Source organism: Numenius arquata, chromosome 1 (genome assembly GCF_964106895.1).
Source record: "Numenius arquata chromosome 1, bNumArq3.hap1.1, whole genome shotgun sequence".
NCBI lineage: Eukaryota > Metazoa > Chordata > Aves > Charadriiformes > Scolopacidae > Numenius > Numenius arquata.
In genome coordinates this window covers 109,243,860-109,263,712 of record NC_133576.1, presented here as the reverse complement: position 1 = coordinate 109,263,712, position 19,853 = coordinate 109,243,860, and the positions used below count along the sequence as shown (strand labels likewise).

Here is a 19,853-nt window from a genome sequence, read left to right as displayed (position 1 = left end):
GGCTTCCTTTTTGAGAACACTTGGTGGATCACCGTACGATCACTGGGTTTATACACTGAATGTGCAGTACTTTGAAAGAGGAGATGGCTTCCATCCTGCAGCTGATGAACTGGGCTTTGGGAGCTTGTACCAAGTGTGACTGACGAGGCTGCTTCAGCTGTCAGCCAGAGACACCCGTGCTCAGGTACAGGGACTGAGGACAACCCAAGAGAGAGGGAAGATGAGGAGCCTCCTGGGTGTCAGGGCTCCAGCTGGTGGTAGATGGCAAGTCCCATGGCTTAGTGGCATGGTTGACCACCACTGAAAGGGGCCAACTGATTACTCTTTCTTTTTTTTTTTTTTTTTTGTTCTAATCAGAGGTCTTTATATCAAAGATCTGATTTGTTCCACAGTGTTCATTTGGTTTTAGGGTTCAATGAGGATAAAAATGCACGAGGGTAGGAGAAAGCAGCATTTGTGGACACTGGGCTGGATCTACCTGCAGCCACCACCCAAGTTGTTACAGCAGCACAAACTTTTTTGCCCTTTTCCTACCCACATCACTTCGTCAACATCAAACCTGCAGAGCTTGAGGAAGGGACTATTGTTTTGTCTTGGAAAACACCTGGCACAGCGTAAGTTACGCTGCAGGTATCACTGTTGTACCAAAAGAAGTGCGAGTGCTTGGCCAGCTACTGCTCTGCCATTCATTTCATCTACGAGAGATACAATCCTAAAGGCCAAATGTCTTTAGGAGGCTCCAAGCACCTGGGAAGCAATGGTCACCCATCGCTGCCCCACACCAGTCAGATCAATGCAGAATTCCACCAAAAAAGGAATGCTTTTCCTTAGGTTAGTTCATTCCAATGACACTGTCAAAGCCAGAGGGCGAAGGGGGTCTATAGGAGAGATGGGGAGAAACTCTTTATCAGGGAAGGTCATGACAGGATGAGGGGTAATGGTTTTAAACTAAAAGAGGGGAGATTTAGATTAGATATCAGGAAGAAATTCTTTACTGTGAAGCACTGGAACAGGTTTGCCCAGAGAAGCTGTGGATGCCCCATCCCTGGAAGTGTTCAAGGCCAGGCTGGATGGGGCTTTGAGCAACCTGGTCTAGTGGGAGGTGTCCCTGCCCATGGCAGGGGGGTTGGAACAAGATGACCTTTAAGGTCCCTTCCAACTCTAACCATTCCATGATTCATGCTGGCATTACAGGGGACAAACCACAAACCTCTGGATGATGTGTTTCTACGATACCAAGGGCCAGAAGAACAGCATGCAGGTAATGAGAAACTATGGGTAGATGAGTCTGTGAACAACCAGGCTATAAGAACAGCTATCAAGTGTAATAATTCTTCAGATTTCTGCCACCAGCTCCCAAGTTTTCTCTTAGTAAAAGCCAACTAGTTAAAATACGTTCTTCTCTTACAGTTGTGGTTTCTTCCCCCTAACAAAACTGCAAGCAAAGAGACCACTTAGCCACACAAGATCATTTGTCAGTAAAGAAAATACAAATTTACTTTTATTACAACCATAAAGAGGCATTACTGTAACAATTAGCTGTACATTCAGCACTCGGGTATACATCTGTGCCAAATAAAGTCAACTCTCTTACTGCTAAAAAAAGAACACTTCTCCTCAGCGATGCACTGCCTGTGCTTACAGGGCGTTTATTGTCTCTGTATTACAGTTATCTTGACAGACAAGCCTCAGGATACAGAATAAAGCTTTACTCTCGGACCAAAATAGGAGGCAACATTTTTATTTAAAAAAATTAAAAACCGCAAGTTTCTAGTCAGATAATATAAAGCATCTTAAATTAATCTTTTGAAAGTATTTACACTATTTGTAAACGTAAATATCTGAAACTGTACAAGTTTAAACAAATACTCATTTAGCAAACAGGCTGTATAAACTGATTGCTCTTCTAGTTTTTCAACCAGCTGTCCCGGAGCTGTCTGGGTACTCAGAGAGAGAAAGATCCCAAGCACAAGAGTGACTATTGCAACGGTTTCCCCTTCATATCTTTTCTGTACAATGTCTGTATTAAGTCAGTCAGTAACTCTGTACAGCGACCATGCAGTCCTTCTGTAAAACTTTATAAAAAACCAAATATACATATATTACAATCCACCGGACATTATTTTACAGCCTGTATTTCTACATAAGTAAAAAAGAAAGGGCAAGTTTTCTTCCTTGTTAGTTCCTTTAGTTAATTCTTAAGGAGTCATGTAAGGTCCAACGAGTACCATTTATGTGCCTCAGCACCACTGCTGCAACACCTCTCCTGGTAGCTTTAAATCCTACCATCTTAAGCCTCCGGCCACGCGATTTATAACAGCAAAGTTACTAAATCAAAACACCACCCATGTGCATGGAAATGTCTACATATTTAAAACTACAGAACAGGTTCTATAAATAAGTTAAAAATCTGCCATGTAAGCCACCACATCTTTCTTTTGCTGTGCTGCACAATCTAGACTCACCCACTGAGGCAACCTAAAGCTGCTTGTAGTGTTTCGTTCCATTAACAGCCAAGTGTTTAGCGTTCAGCTTCCCGAAATAATGACCGATAAATGCATATTGAACACCCTGTATTGTTCACCAGTTACCAAGCACTTATCCCCTGTTCACGATGCTGATTTGACAAGCTTGCACGTTCCATTTCTGGCACACACACACCCCCCCAACACCCTCATATTAGCACTTACTCCAGCCCACAAAGGCTGCACAAGTCCCAGAACCCACTTTAAACAATAAAACACCGCCATCTGATCTTGGGTTAAGGCCAAAAAAACCTACTCTAACCTGGAACTAAGTACCTGAGAATCTCAATTCTAAGCTTTGCAGTAAAGCATCTGAAAACACGCGGTTCCCTCAGAAAGAAGAGAAATTATATTGCACGGTTTTCCATCGCAAATTCCAAGGGACTGAGATTCTTTACACGGAGCATGAAACTTCAGGTCAGATCTCACAGCTCCCAATCGCAACAGTGTAAGAAAAACAGCACGTCCAGTGTTTCAAAAAATGTTTCACATGCGGGAAGTAAAAGTTTTCCCAACTAAGAACCTCTGGATTATGTTCAAGCACGTGGTGGATTACCAGGATTTGGGGGGGACTTAAAGAAAAATCAGAGCATGCCTGCTGAAGTCAAATTGTCATACCAATGTGCTTATCTCCAAGCCTTGCAAATACCTACCACCACTCCCATTTGATTCCCTGCGCATTTTTTCCAGCATGTCTTTGAAAGTGCAGCTTTTCACTGCATACATCAGCTTACTAAAGGAAAGAAAGGTTTTCACATAGAAAAAAATAATAGGATTTCAACTTTGAAAACATCTGGAGAAGGCAGTCACTGAGCTCCCATAAGAGTGATCAGCAAAGGGTATTTTGTTTTGTTTGCTTTCCCCACCGCTTCTCAAACCAATGAATAGGAAGACCTTTCACAAATCAATAAAACTGTTTTTTTTTCTTTTTTTCCTAAAACAGGGGTAAGCAGCCTGGAGAGTTTTGATGCAGACCGGACTGCCCAGTGGGATCCTTTGTTAATTTCAAGCAAACATCTTCACATTCCCTTCACTGGCTGGCATTCAGCTGAAGCTTATTTCAAGCAGCCTCACTGTTCGGCTACTTGGACATCGATAGAAGTAAGTTCACCTGAAAGGCAAAAGGAAAACCTACATTAGACAGAGCAGCTGAGTTTCAGAAGTGATGTCTTATATGTTAACCTTTAAACAAAATTCCTAGGAAGCGCCTAGAGTCCTAGGTGAACCAGGAGAAGGCAGCTAGAAAACAACTGGCCAAAATTTCCAGTCAAATGCCTACTCATAGGCTTTTTAAAATGAGATTGTTGACAATGCTGACTAGTCATTTCAGCAGTCACAATCTACCCTGTCAAACTTTTAAAAATTACTTCAGGCATTGTCAAGGAATTCCAAAAAAACCTCTGGTCACTGGCAAAAAAAATGTTAACATTCATCTCAGATATATGAAACACATTTGGGATCCTTTGCATTACTTGCTTCTTCCCACAGATTACAATATTGTTTCCCACACACTTCAGTTTGTAGAAGTGATCCTAAGGTTTAACAGATAAACAGCTAAGAAGAAATCTCCTCCAGGATAACCCCACCTCCTTCCAGCGTACCACTTCCACTCTCTGCTCCAGGAGTTACCACACATCCCTGTGGCCACATTCACTCAGGCCATGTCCTTTAATCCATAAACTAGATTACCTGTTTAAATATTGGCATCCTGGGATAATCATGATTCTATCCGCATTCCCTGGACCACTAAGGTCAAAGCGAGATTTTTAAAAACCTACTTGGTTTCTGTCAGAGCATCCTAATACAGAGAATTCTTAACCCAAATCATCTCTGAGACTAAAGACCTTATTATGTAGGGTTACGTATCCATAAACATCTGCACGTTTTCACAATGCCATTTATTTCAAATGAACCCTTGTAATTCCCTCTCATGCTTCCTAAATGTAAAAGTTACTTCTTTTTGTATTTGTCAAAAGCAAGACTGCCTTTACACACGCTGCCTTTTTTAAAGCATATTCACTAGCTTTGATATCACTCCAAAAAGACAACATCCAGAAATGGCAAGACTCTGCCATGATGTTGTACAACTCAGTCCCCAGCAACATCAATCACCACCTTCAGTTTAAAAACTCTATTGGATATCCATTTAAAAAATCAAACCAAACTCCCTTTCAGCTGGGAGTCTAGAGTTCAGATAAAGCCCCGAGTTTAATCATCTGGGATCAAGGGGGATAATAAATAAATAAATAAATAAGGATTCTGAACACTGAAAATACTAACAATGAAAATTTTTTTAAAAATTTTTTAAAAAAAAAAAAGCTAAACACATGAAAGAGCAACTGATAAAACAGGGAGCTTCAATATATACCTGTTCCATTGAAGGACAAGCTATTATCTGGAGATCTTCATTACTAAATTCTTCCTTTAACAAAGCATGGAGTTTCTGGAACATTTGCTGAATGTTATTCTTTTAAAGGAAAGAATTAAAAACTCAATATTAAAAAACACAACACGCATCTCAAACATGAAACAGAATAAGCCCAATGTATACACGGAATAGCTACTGAAGCGACCAGATAGGGAGAAGTGGTCAAGCTTTAAGAGCTTTTATTTTAAAAACAAGCCCCAAAACAGCCACAAGGAATCCTCATCAGCTGTGAGATAAGAACTTCAGCTAAGATGTGCTGAACTGAAACACTTGAGTCCTACAGACTCAGCCTGGAAGCTTAAAACTCAAGCTTGGCTCTTTCTGGTGGGTTTCCACTGCGTGTCCCACTGAATCTTTATCATCCTCTCTGCCTCCAGTGCTTCTGCCCATGTGTAATGGACCAAGCTGCACTGGTTTTGGCTGGGACAGAGTTAATTTTCTTTGAAGTAGCTTTTACGGTGCCAAGTAGAAGACATGCAGAATGCACAGAACCAGTTGTGTCCCTGTAACATGTATGTGTTATGTAGGCTGGGTACAATGGAGAGCAGAAGAGCCTTTTTTTAAAAACAAACAAACAAACACACACAAACCTAAACATATAATTATAGAACATATTATTAGATTTATTTTTTTTTAATTTCCTATGTCTTTTTAACAGCTTCTCAGATCAGGGACACCACAGTGACTGTAACAGTCTGTTCACTATTACATGTGCATGGTATTTGTCATGTTTACTGGCTGGACTGAGTATAACTCTACAGATACATGTATAACTATATACACTTATAAATATAAATACATTTATATAGATATATTATACATATAAACCACACACACACAGAAGTATAAGGCAAATGATCGCACCACATGTGTTTAAAGTCTTTAACACCTACAGGAAAACATGCTGAAGTACATCTAGCAATACTCACCCTAACTGGCTTAAACAAAATTAATTCGGTATCTTTATTGGACAAGTATAACGACATGCTCCGTAACGTTGATGGCAGCTTTGTTTTTATTGTCTTGTAAGTGGAAGAGACTAGATCGTTGATCTTCGCTAAAAGTAAAAGAAAATATGCTTAATAGGCTGAAATGGTATTCTGCTAGTTGACATCTACACTCCAGAATGTCACCTCCACTTCACTGGGGTTGATCATAACCGCAAGGTTGAGTGACCGGGCTGTGCAGCTTCAACCCATCATACCACCACAACATGCCAGACAAGACTTTTCTTTTGGGACCTGCTCAAGGCATCAGCCCCTCTTTTTCTGCAAAAAACGCATCTAACCCATTTCTGCGACCACATCCTCCTGAGGCTCCTGAAGTCGCCGCCTTCCAACAGCAACAAACTTCTACATATGCCTTCCCCTAGAAAACTTGCTGAAAAAGAAACTGCTGGGAGATAAACAGTGCTAGTAAAGATTAATTCTTTACATAAATTCTCCTTACTGACCACAGGCTATGTCTGTAAGAAGAGAGGCTGCACAGCCATCTGGATTTTGAATCAACCAGACAGGAATCCTCTCAGAGACAAGACTTTCTTTCTTTATTGCTGGGTATTTTAATGGTTTTACAAGCTCTTTACTTAAAAGGAGAAAAATCCATTCATAGCTTTAAATTACTGAAGTTAAAATACTATGTTATTTTTTTCCTCTCAATTTCTACCATATCTACATTTTCTACCTACTCCTGCTTTCCAAACAAATGACTCCAAGAAACAGCAGAAGCTCTGCTTAGATGTGCCTCTACACACATAATTATCTCCAAACAAACATTAAAAATACTCCTGAAGAAGCAGGAGATGTTAAGTAGAAGCTCAAGTTAGCCCTTGAGAGCGTCTGACCTATGGCGCAGCACTGAATTATGAATGAACGTGGCTGGCTTTGCATTTTAAGAACCTGATGCAACAGAAAGTTCCAATGTTTGCATTGGAATTAATCAAATTTCCTCAGTGTCAGCCAAAAGCACAACTTTGTAATGTGAAAAGCAAAACAACCCAGGAACATCTAAACTACTCCCAATGTTCCTACGAAGCAATCACATTTGAATACTTAAGAGGGAAACAAAGCTGGATTACATTTTTGCATAGTGACAGAAAAACTGAAAAGGAAGTAGGTACCAAATGTACAGACAACAAAAGCTTCAATGCAGACTCATTTTTTCCTACAAAAGCAAAAGCTTTATCTTAATGTAATCAAGTAATTCCTTAAGCACATTTTGTATGCAGTGGCGTAAATGCTGTTTTCATGCAAAAACAGCCCCAGCTTGAGAATTAGTCAAGTCATTCATCTACTGTGCCAACTAAATATATATTCTGAAGGTTGGTTGGATTTGATTTAGAGGTATCTTAAGACATTTAAACTAGCACATCGGTAAAAACGGAAGCCAGGATTTTCAAGAAAAAGGTAAACAGTTCTTGGGTACTTAGAATTTTTCCAGATCAATCACAGTCTCACAGTCCGAAGTTACTAGGCCAGTTTTTCAGATTGCTGTTTTAAAAGTCAAGCACAGAGAGAAATGACATTCTGAAATACTCAAGCCCCATGTAATGCAGCTTCTATTGCTCTACCAAAAACGGTGAATGGAAGGGGTCTTTTGCTCCATTTGATGAGAAGTTTACAGAAGTCTCAAAGTAGTAAATGATCATGGCTTCATTAGCCTACAAGCACCTCAGAGGTAACATGAATATAAAACCAAGCAAATACCTGGTTGTGCCCAAGGTTGCTGTGAAAGGCTGTAACTGGGACCTCCTTGAGTGGCCATGGTTTTTAAAGCAGCTACCTAAAACAAGTACAACGATATTTCTTTCAGTTGAATTCACAACAAAGTGACCAAGTAACAATTGCACAAGTCTCTGAGATACTGCAGTGTACGGAATCTCCCCTACTCTCTCTCTTCTATGCACTGACTTAACAACACACAAGGGAAGCAGCCCGAAAGAAACCCGGTTCAAAATTACAATCATGACCACTTCTTGAAAGTAAAATTCAAAATGGGATTACATTTACAAAGACACTTAGGCACCTAAGGATACACAGAAACCTCAAAAGAGATATATACTTAAGCAGGTTAGTCAAACTCTCCAAATTCCCAATGAGTCACTGGGATCACTTGGACCACCTATCATCTCATGGTGTACCCATCCATATTTTAGGCTTGCCATTGGCCCCTCACCCCAGCATGACAAGCATCAATACATGTAATACTGTAATCTCCTAAATTCTCAAAAGCCACTGGCATATTCGCAATATCCATGCAATGCTGTAGCCCCAATTTCTCAGATGTCACACTGTAAACCCACTTATTTTCAGTACGCAAGAATCCACATCACACGTTTCATTTTCCAGAAGTGCTGGATTCTGCTGCATGGTCTTCTCAAGATGACCAGAAATCCTGAGCTCTAGAGCAGGTTCTAGAAAGAAGCGTACTGTCACATGACATCTTTTTTGTTCCTATCCCGTAGGATGCCTAATCTTTCTGACCAACTTTTATGAGGAATTTGTCACTTGGGAAGAAAGTCCTGCTCAGCCAGCACCTCACTGGTGTAAAATATACTGAGAACAGAAACTTCTAACACACTTCACAGTCATACTCTAAGACCTCACTCAGGAACACACATGACCCAAGATTTGTTTTGAAGGTTTACAAATTCAGCCAAGGTAGGAGTTTTCCTGCAAACAGAAAAGCTCCTGCCAGCTGTCACAGACCCATTTCAACTCAATGAAATGTTAAAGCTTCTTGATTGAAGAGCATAAGGGTTGCTTTTAAAAAAAACCCCATCACGTTCCCTGAATCCATTAATCTCAAAAATGCCTAGAAATTTGTTTTTGGAACTTAAAGGGAAGCACAACCTTATAATAGGAAATGCCATCATCTTCAGCTAATCAGACAGAAATAGCAACTTTTCCTACACCCAATTTAAATACTAATTCCCTTGTCCTACCAATATTTCAGTTAGGTTAACAAACATACAACACGTCTGTACCTTTGTCATGAACTCCTCCAGCTGTTCTATAAACTGTTTGGTTTGCTGCTGAATAAACTGCTCACAAGCCGATTTCAGATGACGATCTACATCTTTCTTAGAGTCGATATAATGTTCTCTGATTTCTGGAGTACCCTTGAACAGAAGACAACAAATCTCTCCTTTTTATTCGCCAGAGATCACCACCCACTTAAATGACCAAATTTTTCTTAATGCACTAAGAATCCATATTACCTCCAGTAAGAACTGTATCAAGGCGTTGTTGCTGTTTAGTCTAAAAAATCTTGAAACTGTCTTAGGGTTCAGGATTTTAAATGCTGCATCTGTGAATCAGAAAGTCACTCATGCTGTAAGTCAATGGCATTCAGCTCCAGGAATTAAAAACTTGAATCACTCATTTACTCATGAAAATGGCCTGGAATGATTAGGAATATAACATTAATGATTCCACTACAGCTAGGTGTGGATGCACAAGTGCACACAAGCACACAAAGCTTGAGCCATTCTATTTTAGTTGCACCTATGGCAAACCTGAATCTAACAGTTGCATGGTCTAAATGCATTACACCAACTACACTAATTACACCAACAAATACATTACACCAACCTAACGAATGACTGATACCAGCTGCATAGTATCAGCACACAAAGTGTAACTATATCTTTTGTAACTGTATCTACAAATTAAAGACTTTTACATAAGCTGTGTAATTAAGCGGTTAAAGAACAGTATGTAGGAATTTGGCCCACGTTGCCTGGGAAAACCAAGTACAGTTGCATGAAATAACTTAGAACTGTCACTCTTTTCCTCTGTGCTTAATTATTTTAGTTAGGACTAAACAACAAAACATCAAGGTTGATATACAATCATGTTTATGGTCTCTGCAGAAGTCCCAAGTAGTTGTAAAAATGCCTGCAATTAACACACCATACTGAAATTATTCCTATAGTGTTAAGGGGTTGTTGTCAAACTGAAATCAGACTGGGGGAAAAGAAAATTATCAACACGGTTTCAGTCTGGCTTGTTCTCCCAATGTCATTCATTTATCATCCTACATATTCATCCACTTTTTTTAAATTTCAAAAAGTAGTCCTGATTTAAAAAAAAAAGCCTAAATTCTTGATTAGAAGCCTATGAGCTAGTCAGCATGAAAGTCACTTCTCCCCACTGCGTAATTCAGTTACAAGAACCCTCTGCTCCATACTGCTTTAAAAAAATTGTGTGGAATCGTGACTTTTACGTTAAGCAATGTCCCTTTGTCTCTAAATCCCAAATTAAATCTTAAATCTATGTGCAGACACCTCAGCTAGAACACAGTAAAACTCCTATTAGCCATGTTATTTTTCTTCTACAACTCAACCCAAATATAAAAGCCCTACTGGCCTATGCCACACTACATTAAGAATTGAACAGAATGTACATCTTTTCAACACCAACACCCAATATTAAAAAAAAAAAAAAAAAAAAAAGTGTTTTCCATTACTTACCACTACCATCTGCAAAGCACTGGCTGGCACAAAAATTTATTCAGTTAAATAAAGATGGAGAACAAAGTTGTGTGTCAGCCAGGACACGACACCAAAAGGATGTATTTGCCCTTTAACCTCCAGTCAACTAGAAACTACTCAACAGGGAGGAGGTTTCATTGATGTTCAAATGCAACAGGTGAAATGGTTAGTGTAAGAATTGCTTGCTTCAGAGTGAAAACAGCAGAATATTAGATGGCAGGAAAAAGCAGCTATTCCTCCAGCTTTCCCTTCTGGAAGAAGAGAAACTTCACATGCTTCCAAATAATTTTCTCATTATCTTTAAAAACTTTACACGTACATGTCTGTTCACTTTTGTATTGAGAGGGGTTTTTTTCTGCATTTTACAAAGGAACCATAGTACAATTTTAAGAATCATGACCACGGCCACTACTCTCTATATTCCCTTCCTACAACAGACATGGTTGCTACATAAAACTATTCAGCAATACTGCTTATTGAACTTAGAATCATAGAATGGCTAGAGTTGGAAAGGACCTTAAAGATCATCTAGTTCCAACCCCCCTGCCATGGGCAGGGACACCTCTCACTAGAGCAGGTTGCTCAAAGCCCCATCCAGCCTGGCCTTGAACACTTCCAGGGATGGGGCATCCACAACTTCCCTGGGCAACCTGTTCCAGTGCCTCACCACCCTCACTGTAAAGAATTTCTTCCTTATATCTAATCTAAATCTCTTCTCTTCCAATTTAAAACCATTGCCCCTTGTCCTGTCACCACTCTTCCTGACAAAGAGTCCCTCTTCAGCTCTTCTGTAGGCTCCCTTCAGGTATTGATAGGCTGTTATAAGGTCTCCCCGGAGCCTTCTCTTCTCCAGGCTGAACAACCCCAGCTCTCTCAGTCTGTCTTCATAGGAGAGGTGCTCCATCCCTCTGATCATCCTCGTGGCCCTCCGCTGGACCCGTTCCAACAGGTCCATGTCCTTTCTGTGTTGAGGACTCCAAAGCTGGACACAGTACTCCAGGAGGGGTCTCACGAGCGCAGAGTAGAGGGGCAGAATCACCTCGCGAGACCTGCTGGCCACACTTCTCCTGATGCAGCCCAGGACACGGTTGGCTCTCTGGGCTGCCAGTGCACACTGCCTGCTCATGTTGAGCTTCTCATCCATAAGCACTCCCAAGTCCTTCTCCTCGGGGCTGCTCTCCAGCCATTCTCCACCCAACTTGTATTTGTGCCTGGGGTTGCCACGTCCCAGGTGCAGGACCCTGCACTTGGCTTGGTTGAACTTCATGCAATTTGCACGAGCCCACCTCTCCAGCCTGTCTAGGTCCCTCTGGATGGCATCCCTTCCCTCCAGCGTGTCAACTGCGCCATCGAGCTTGGTGTCATCAGCAAACTTGCTGAGGGTGCACTCTATCCCACTGTCCATGTCACCGACAAAGATGTTAAACAGTACTGGTCCCAGTACCGACCCCTGCGGAACACCACTCGTTACTGGCCGCCACCTGGACATTGAGCCATTGATTGTAACCCTTTGGATGCGGCCATCCAGCCAGTTCCCTATCCACCGAGTGGTCCATCCATCGAATCCATGAGTTTCCAATTTTGAGACCAGGATGTCGTGCAGGACAGTGTCAAATGCTTTGCATAAGTCCAGGTAAATGACGTCAGTCGCTCTGCCCTTGTCTACCAAGTCTGTGGCAGTATTGTAAAAGGCCACCAAATTTGTCAGGCACGATTTGCCCTTGGTGAAGCCATGTTGGCTGTTTCCAATCACTTCTTTATTCTCCATGTGCCTTAGCAAGGATTTCAGGAGGATCTGCTCCATGATCTTGCCAGGCACAGAGGTGAGACTGACCGGCCTGTAGTTTCCCGGGTCTTCTTTGTTTCCTTTTTTGAATATTGGAGTTATGTTCCCTTTTTTCCAGTCAGTGGGAACTTCACCAGACTGCCACGATTTCTCAAATATGATGGAGAGGGGCTTAGCAACTTCGTCCGCCAGTTCTCTCAGGACCCGTGGATGGATTTCATCAGGTCCCATGGACTTATGCACCTTCAGGTTCTTTAAGAGGTCTCGAACCTCGTCTTCTTGTACTGTGGGTGCTTCTTCATTCCCAGAGCCCCTGTTCTTGCCCTCCGTGACTTGGGCAGTGTGGTTAGGGCCCTTGCCAGTGAAGACTGAGGCAAAGAAGTCATTCAGTAGCTCAGCCTTATCCATATCCTGGGTGACCAGGTCTCCCGGTGACCAGGTCTCTAACTTGCAATAGAAGAAATCCTTTCCTAAGCAAAACCTCACAGAAAGGTCTAGGAAATCTTAATTTGTTCTAGGCAAGTCAACTATGTATTTTTAAATTCACCTGCTAAGCAGCAGTAACAAAAGGTATTCCTTTAAAGAGTCAGAAAAGGGGAAAGACAGCTCTGTGCAACAGAAATGTAGATTCCTTCACTGTTCTTAAAAAAGACTGGATAAATAAGTTAGGTCAGCAGCAAAAGGCAGTCAAATGCATTTCATACAAAGATAAAGAACGTGTTAGATACATCTTTAAATTACCCTTATAAGAAAATGGTTTGGGTTTTTTTTCAGAGAAGACAAGAACAAAGCAAGATATTAGAACAAGCACACAGGTCATTGCAAATGAACATAAAATAAACCCAGAACTTTTGCTGGCACATTAAGGGAGGACAATCCCATCCCATTCTGTAGCCAGCAACTGTTTAGTACCTCTAGTTTTCTTAAGGTCCAGGGAAATTTCCTTAATGGTGAAATCAGTGTGGAAAGGAGCAATTTGTTCACGAAGAATCAAAAGGTGCTTTATTAAGAAAAGCTGTCCATCAACCTGGGTCTACAGCACAACAAGAGAAAGAACATGCATTACATGTTAAAAAAAAAAAACCCAACAATTAAATGAAGAGCAAAGTTTCAACACCTCCACTTTTAATAGCTACTTCCTATAACAAAATTAACACTAATAATCTTACTAACAAGCTTTTTCCATTAGTCTCTACTGCCATTAACTACACCCTGGGATCAACAAATCCCATTTTTGTGCTGTTTCTAACACATTGCTCTGCAGAAGCAGGCTTTATTCACACTTCTTACTTAGAAGAATTAGATTACACAGCTATATTACTGAATGTCCACATTAGGTACAGGTATCCCATTATTTGAAAGACACAAACTTATTCTTCATAAAAGCCAGGAATTATTTCACTTAATTCATATAACTTATAGTTGAAAAGCATGAGGTTCTAAAAACGTTTTAATCATTATGATGATTAAAAAAAAGCCAAAGACAGATAATCAAGGTTATTGTAAAAACATTAATTGCTATTGTGCAAAGGTCTTACAAGGCGTTTTTCTCATGTCATTAAACACAAAGCTTGGTTAATTTCTAAACAGTACAGGAAAGATACAAAGAATAAAAGAAGGCCAAGTTCACACCACTGAGATGATCAGTTTTGCACTCCTTGATATTTTAGCTGTGTGCTTTATACCGCGTGCTGCTTTTAATCTTTGAAGTTCATGGCTCATTGAGGTAAATGGAGGAGGGACTCAAGAATTCAAATTTGCTTTTGCAAGCTGGAACTTTCCTTGATATAATGTTAAATAAAACAGTAAAGAAGAAATTAGATTTAAATCTGCAGTTTTAACAAATAGAAAAGTTTACTAAAAATAAGCGGTGGAAGTTTCTTGAGTTGTTATTTTTTTTATTCTTACGTGCACGATTTCACCAGATAATGTTAAGTTAACATGCATCATGAACAAAGTGGTACAGATTCCAGGCCTGGGCTAACCTATCTAGGGCTGACTGCAGGATCGGTTTCGTTCTCTGCAATACTTCAATGCTGACCCAATAGACAGTGCTGGAATGGATAATTAACTGTAGAACTGTGAAGCATTTACATATGAAATAGTTATGTGCTCCAACTAGAAGGAAAGGCGGTCTGAATTTCTTCTTAAAGATACCATGTTTAACAGATATTTTTCAAAGGACACTCCAAAGAAATACTTCAAAACAGTTCTTCATTTCCCATAGCAACTAGAACTTTTTTCATTACTCAATGTTTACTGCTTCTACAAACCCAACAATTTTAGCCTATTACGACTTTCCTTCTATTTTTTTTTTTTTAAATTCACGTCCTGATAGCAATTAGAATATTATTACAGCATTTGAATTAAAGGAACTGTGACGGTACACTTAAGGCTAAAATGACTTGATAAAACCATATTGAATTCTGAGCAACACATCAGATCCAACCTTTTGATTACAGATAGTTCTGAGCAGAGAATACTTAACAAATCTTCCCACTGAATTTAATACTTGGGCAGATTTTTGAAAATTCAAACAATGGAGGCAAAGAAAAAGAGAAAATAGTAACAGACAATGAAAACAAGTACAGGGAGCAGAGACTTAGCAGAATTTTTCTTCAGGTATCACTTGATTGAATTCCCATGACTTAGAGCAGCCTGTAAACATGATTGCTATGATTTGTGTTGCACCTTTCCAGACAGGCCAGCATGTGAATCATTATCTGTGCTTTACGATACATTAACCATAACTAAAAGCTGGCAAATCCATCCGGTCTCTGGGGGCAGAGGAACATGCTTTCACTGAGATTTCAATAGAATTCTGAACAACTGCTTCACAGCTTTAGATATACGTAGGGGAAAAAAAAAAAAAAAAGAAATCATACCCAAAGCACAGATTCTGACCTTGTTTTTGCTGATAGAATCAGCAGCTCCCAGCAGTGAGTGGATGCAGGCAGATAAGGCCTCTTGCGATAATCCCTGAAACACTGCCCTCTGCAGGGATGAGGAAATAAAACAGACCAAAAAAAAAAAAAAAAAAAAAGTGTTAGGAAAGCTTAAGCAGGATTTAAGAGTTGTGGCTTGTGACGGATGTGCTTACCAGCACATAAAACTCTGCATTAGCTACAAACACGTCGCCTAAGTGCAATAAGACAGGATGAAGCATTTGTATATAAAAGCTACAGCACTTAGTTAGACTGGTGGCAGGTCGATTATCCCCTGTTCACCTGCACCCAGGCTGTGACATGGTCAGTGACACCTAATGGCACAAACGATGCTTACCGGGTAACCTGACCAGACCCTTCACACGTCAGGGTAACTATCTGTGTGTGCAATTTATGCTTGCAACAGGCATGAGATCATTTGAATGAGCTTAACCTCAAGCAAACTCAAGCGGCCTCACATTTGCGCCAGGTTAGTAAACAAACATGACAGCTGCCATGGGGTAACTCCGGTGACACGGAATAACTCATTAAACTGCAGCAATTAGATCACACGGCTGAGCTGGCCACAGGAACACAGCTCGCCTCCACCAGCGCTCCAGCAAGGTAGTAGATGACAGCCCTGACTGCCCCAAGGCTTGCTAGTGACACTTCATTCACGTCTTCTCCTATCTACAGGGTGCCAGTGAGGCACACCAGCTCTGCTACTTGGGTCACCATCCCTGGAGGTATTTAAAATACGTGTAGATGTACTGCTGAGGGACATGGTTTAGCCGTAACTCGGCAGTGCTAGGTAAACGGTTGGACTTGATGATCTTCAAGGTCCCTTCCAACCAAAACGATTCTATGATTCTATGCTAGAATATCTCAGTGAAAAAAATAAATAAATCACTCTGCAGATACACTATAAAACAACCTTGCAACAACAACCTCATCTCCAAAGGTCTAGCTGAAAACAAGGGCAAATACTCATTTATCTTTAATGAGATTGACATATTAAGCAATAAAGTATTAATATTTTCTAGCTTCTTTTTAAGCAAATAGCATCTTGGTAGCAGTTTCACATAACACCTATATTTATTTTGAATTGCATTACATGTATCTAATAAAGATACAACACATACAGAAAAAGAAAAACATTTCTCAGAGGGTTATTAGCCTTCTATACTATTAGGTGACAGGCATAAATCAGATTCTAAAGGGCAAGTCTCAAAATATTTGTGAAGTAAACACCGCTTTTGTTTCTATTAGACATGAAGATTTGCACTGTCTTAAACTTTGGAAAGAACTCCTACATTTTGGAAGGTGAAAAGATGTGCCACAAAAAATTTCTGAGAACATTTCCAAAACGTAGTAGTCATCATTTTCAAGACCAAAAACATCACCTTGTCTGACGTCCTGCAAAGCACATAGCAAGAAACACATTCACCCAGTGATTTCAGCAAGAAGACGGTTCTCTATAACTGACCCAGAACTTTCTATTCTATCTTGTCCCATTCACTCCTCAACTATGGTGCGATAAGTATCTTGAGCGTCACACACTGAAGTATTTCTGTAACAGCAGAAGCAATAGATGTACAAACCAGAACCTTTCTAATTCTACAAATACAAACTTGTCTTGGAAACGATGACCTAAAATTGCCAGTTCACTTGTTTTACATAAAGATAGCATCAAAAAAGACTAAGAGATAACAGAGGCCAGTAACTGCCCATTCCTAATTTACATCAAAATATTTAGACATGGTGCTACAAGCTTCGTAACTTCAATTAAAAAAATTAGATAAAGAAATTTTTGCATACGTCTATACATCTGTACAGCTTGGAGAGACACACTAGAGTCCTTCTGACAGTAGGATACCACATTCCATGCAGATCTGCTGGTGAAATCGTCGTCTGGTGTCTGGGATTGAGGGATTCTGCTGAACCTGTTTAAAAGTAAAATACACATATTAAAAACTTGCCCATCTGTCCTTTCAACCGAAGGAGACTGCGATATCGACTGCACTTTATACTGCCTTCACAGTAGTAAGACATATTTTATTGCACCCAAACAGGTTAGGTTTTTTTCCTTTCTAAGGAGGTCAGTACTAGATTTCTGATGTGTAGAGAGAACGTGGCTGTAAAAGACATGAATTTGCTTTCAGGGGTGGCCCAGCTCAACGTCTGTTTAGTAAAAGGGTTTTTAGTTTTACAGGCATGTCACCCGGCTTTACTTAGCTCAACAGCTGAAATGATCAAACAATTACTGGGAAAAAAAAAAGCGTAGGAGAAAAAAGAAAATAAACCAAACAGTTAGTGATCATGGAACTACAGGAGATGCTCAGAAACAAAAAGAAAAAAAAACAACAAACATTCCATCAATTTTACTCCTTCATGCTTTCCTTTCTGCTGGGGATAATCCTACATGGATTAAACAGCTGCAGAAAGTGCAGGGTTTAAACATCATGTTAATAACTGCAAAAATAATGGCAAAACCAATTTTGTCATGAGGAGGCTGTAAATACAAGAAAGTGCTCCTCCTGGGAAACCTTTGTAATAATGCTGTCTGCTCAAAATGGATTTTCACAAAACCTGACAAACAGAAGCTTTGTATTTTCATTTTGTCCTTAAGTCCTGGGAAACAGCTGAGTCAATAGCATCAGCACTATTCCAATTAGCAACCTTTCAAAAAAGTAAAATTTTTAGTTTTACCTAATAATGGAATAAACACTTGTGAAGCATTTATGTGATCAGCACTGGAATAAATAAATAATTCAGCAATATCTATCTACTTTTTGCAACAAGAAATTTATTGTCACAGTAATTAGAAAGCAAGACCTTAGTTGTCAGTTTGAGATTCCTAGGCTATTTGTTAAGTCACTTCAGATACTCCTGCAGGCACTGGAATGGGAGAGAGGCACCTTTGAAGGGCAAATAATCCCAATTATCTCAGACACTTATCTTCAAATTACACCACACAGGTTCCTTCCGTCTCCTGAATGCAAGTGGGATCTAAAGGACTTGCGAATGGCACACACCTGGCTTAAAGCAAGACGAACTCCACTCCACCAGAAAGAACCTTGCAGGCCTTGCAAGCCAAAAAGCAAGAAACTACCAGGTAATCAAAAGGAATACGAGAAATGACTGACAAAGAATTGAGGAAGGTGCTGCTGGGAAAAATAGCACTGTACCATTCTGAACAATGAGAAAATAAAGGGAGAAACTCTTAATGGACCTTGGACAAAAATTTAAAGGGTTGTAACACTCAAAAAGAGCCACATTTCATGGAATTTGCTTCCAGTTCACTGTAACTTACAGGCATATGGGTGGCATATTTAATAAGTCAAGGACTATATTCTGAATTATTGTAAACAGCTAAAATTACTAACTGTTTTCAGTAACTGGAAACACTTCAAAGTGTCATCTTCCCAGGTAAAGGCGCACATGAAGATCTTCCTAGATGCTCAAAGCATTCATTTAAGAGACATGCCTGACGCGCCAAACCACCCTTCTCATCTCAGCACAGCTAACAAACAGAAGCATCCTTAAGTATACATTGTGATGGTAGGGCTGCTTTGCAGTAGAGAATACAGAAGCTTGATTTTATACGAAGTACAATAGATGCTGTCAGCTGCAAAAGCAGTTGCTTCACAGAATGGACTGCACTGGAAAGCACAAAGAAATGCAATCAAAAGAACAAGATTAAGTTGTTTCTCCTTAAAAAAAAGTTATTAAGAACCCTGAGACAAAGTTCACATCTCAAAATCTTTTACGAATTCCTCTAGGGACATAACCCTTTAAGATACATGCAAGTTTCTCGCTGATGGTTCAAGCCAATGCTCATTCTCTGTGAGCTTTATGCATTAATTTGACAACAGAAGATATATTTCATACCAGATTTAACTAAGCTGCAGGACTCAGGATCTTCTAGCCGGACATCTGAAAATGAAGCTTCAGATGGTAGCTTCTTCTGTTCCTCTTTTAAACTCTGTGCAATTTGCTGCAGAGAAAGATATACCACAAACTTTATACTTGTTTTCCTCCTTAATTTAAGCAGCATTACACTGCTTTGATTAGAGTAGATAAAAGCATACTAAATTGCAGAAGGAGTCAGCTACAGTGAGCTCCCCAGGGTTTCAAAGACAGGTGTTTTCAAAACAGTAGCAGAAACATTTCAATATCAATTTAAGTTTCACAAGTATTACACAGAACTGTGTAAAGCACTGTTCCTTCCATTTTGCCTGTTTTTACTGATCTCTAAAAACAAGCAGTGAAGCCGCCTAGAAAGAGAAGCTCAAAATAGGAGAACCCAATTCAACACTGACTTGGATTTCACACAGATAACTTCTGTGATGGCTTTATTCCTATCAATGACATGTGCAGATGGCCCGAAAGTACTCTCTACTTTATTCCCTGCAGGAGTTCAACAAAAAGCCTTCCCCTAACAGTACTCAACACTTCCACTTTTCAACCCTGTTCACTACTTGGTCTGCTTCAGAGCAACAAGAAGTTGCAAGAATGGGTAAAGAACTGCATTAATATTTGAGCAGAACAGCACAAGAAATATTTCTGCCCTGTGCTTTTAACATTTTAATAATTCATTCAGAAGGTCTCTCTAAATAGCAAGGTTTTGAGGTTTAAAAGCAATCAAAGAGCAAAATGAATCTCAAACCAGCCAAAAACTGGAGTCTTATGAGGA

The 19,853-nt window shown here is 40.0% G+C and overlaps 1 protein-coding gene across 1 annotated transcript in view; it reads right to left on the bottom strand.

Annotated features, from left to right (window-relative positions):
• Positions 1–1,469: 1,469 nt before the first annotated feature.
• Positions 1,470–19,853, bottom strand: part of COG3 (component of oligomeric golgi complex 3) — a 34,348-nt gene continuing 15,964 nt past the window's right edge. Inside the window, exons 14-23 of the mRNA XM_074146508.1 lie at positions 19,049–19,154; positions 16,976–17,100; positions 15,138–15,227; positions 13,146–13,266; positions 9,173–9,261; positions 8,939–9,073; positions 7,659–7,734; positions 5,883–6,010; positions 4,894–4,992; positions 1,470–3,636 (exon numbers count right to left, since the gene is read on the bottom strand). Coding sequence (XP_074002609.1) covers positions 3,607–3,636; positions 4,894–4,992; positions 5,883–6,010; positions 7,659–7,734; positions 8,939–9,073; positions 9,173–9,261; positions 13,146–13,266; positions 15,138–15,227; positions 16,976–17,100; positions 19,049–19,154 — 999 coding nt within the window. The 3' untranslated portion in view covers positions 1,470–3,606. The remainder of the gene's footprint in view (positions 3,637–4,893; positions 4,993–5,882; positions 6,011–7,658; positions 7,735–8,938; positions 9,074–9,172; positions 9,262–13,145; positions 13,267–15,137; positions 15,228–16,975; positions 17,101–19,048; positions 19,155–19,853) is intronic.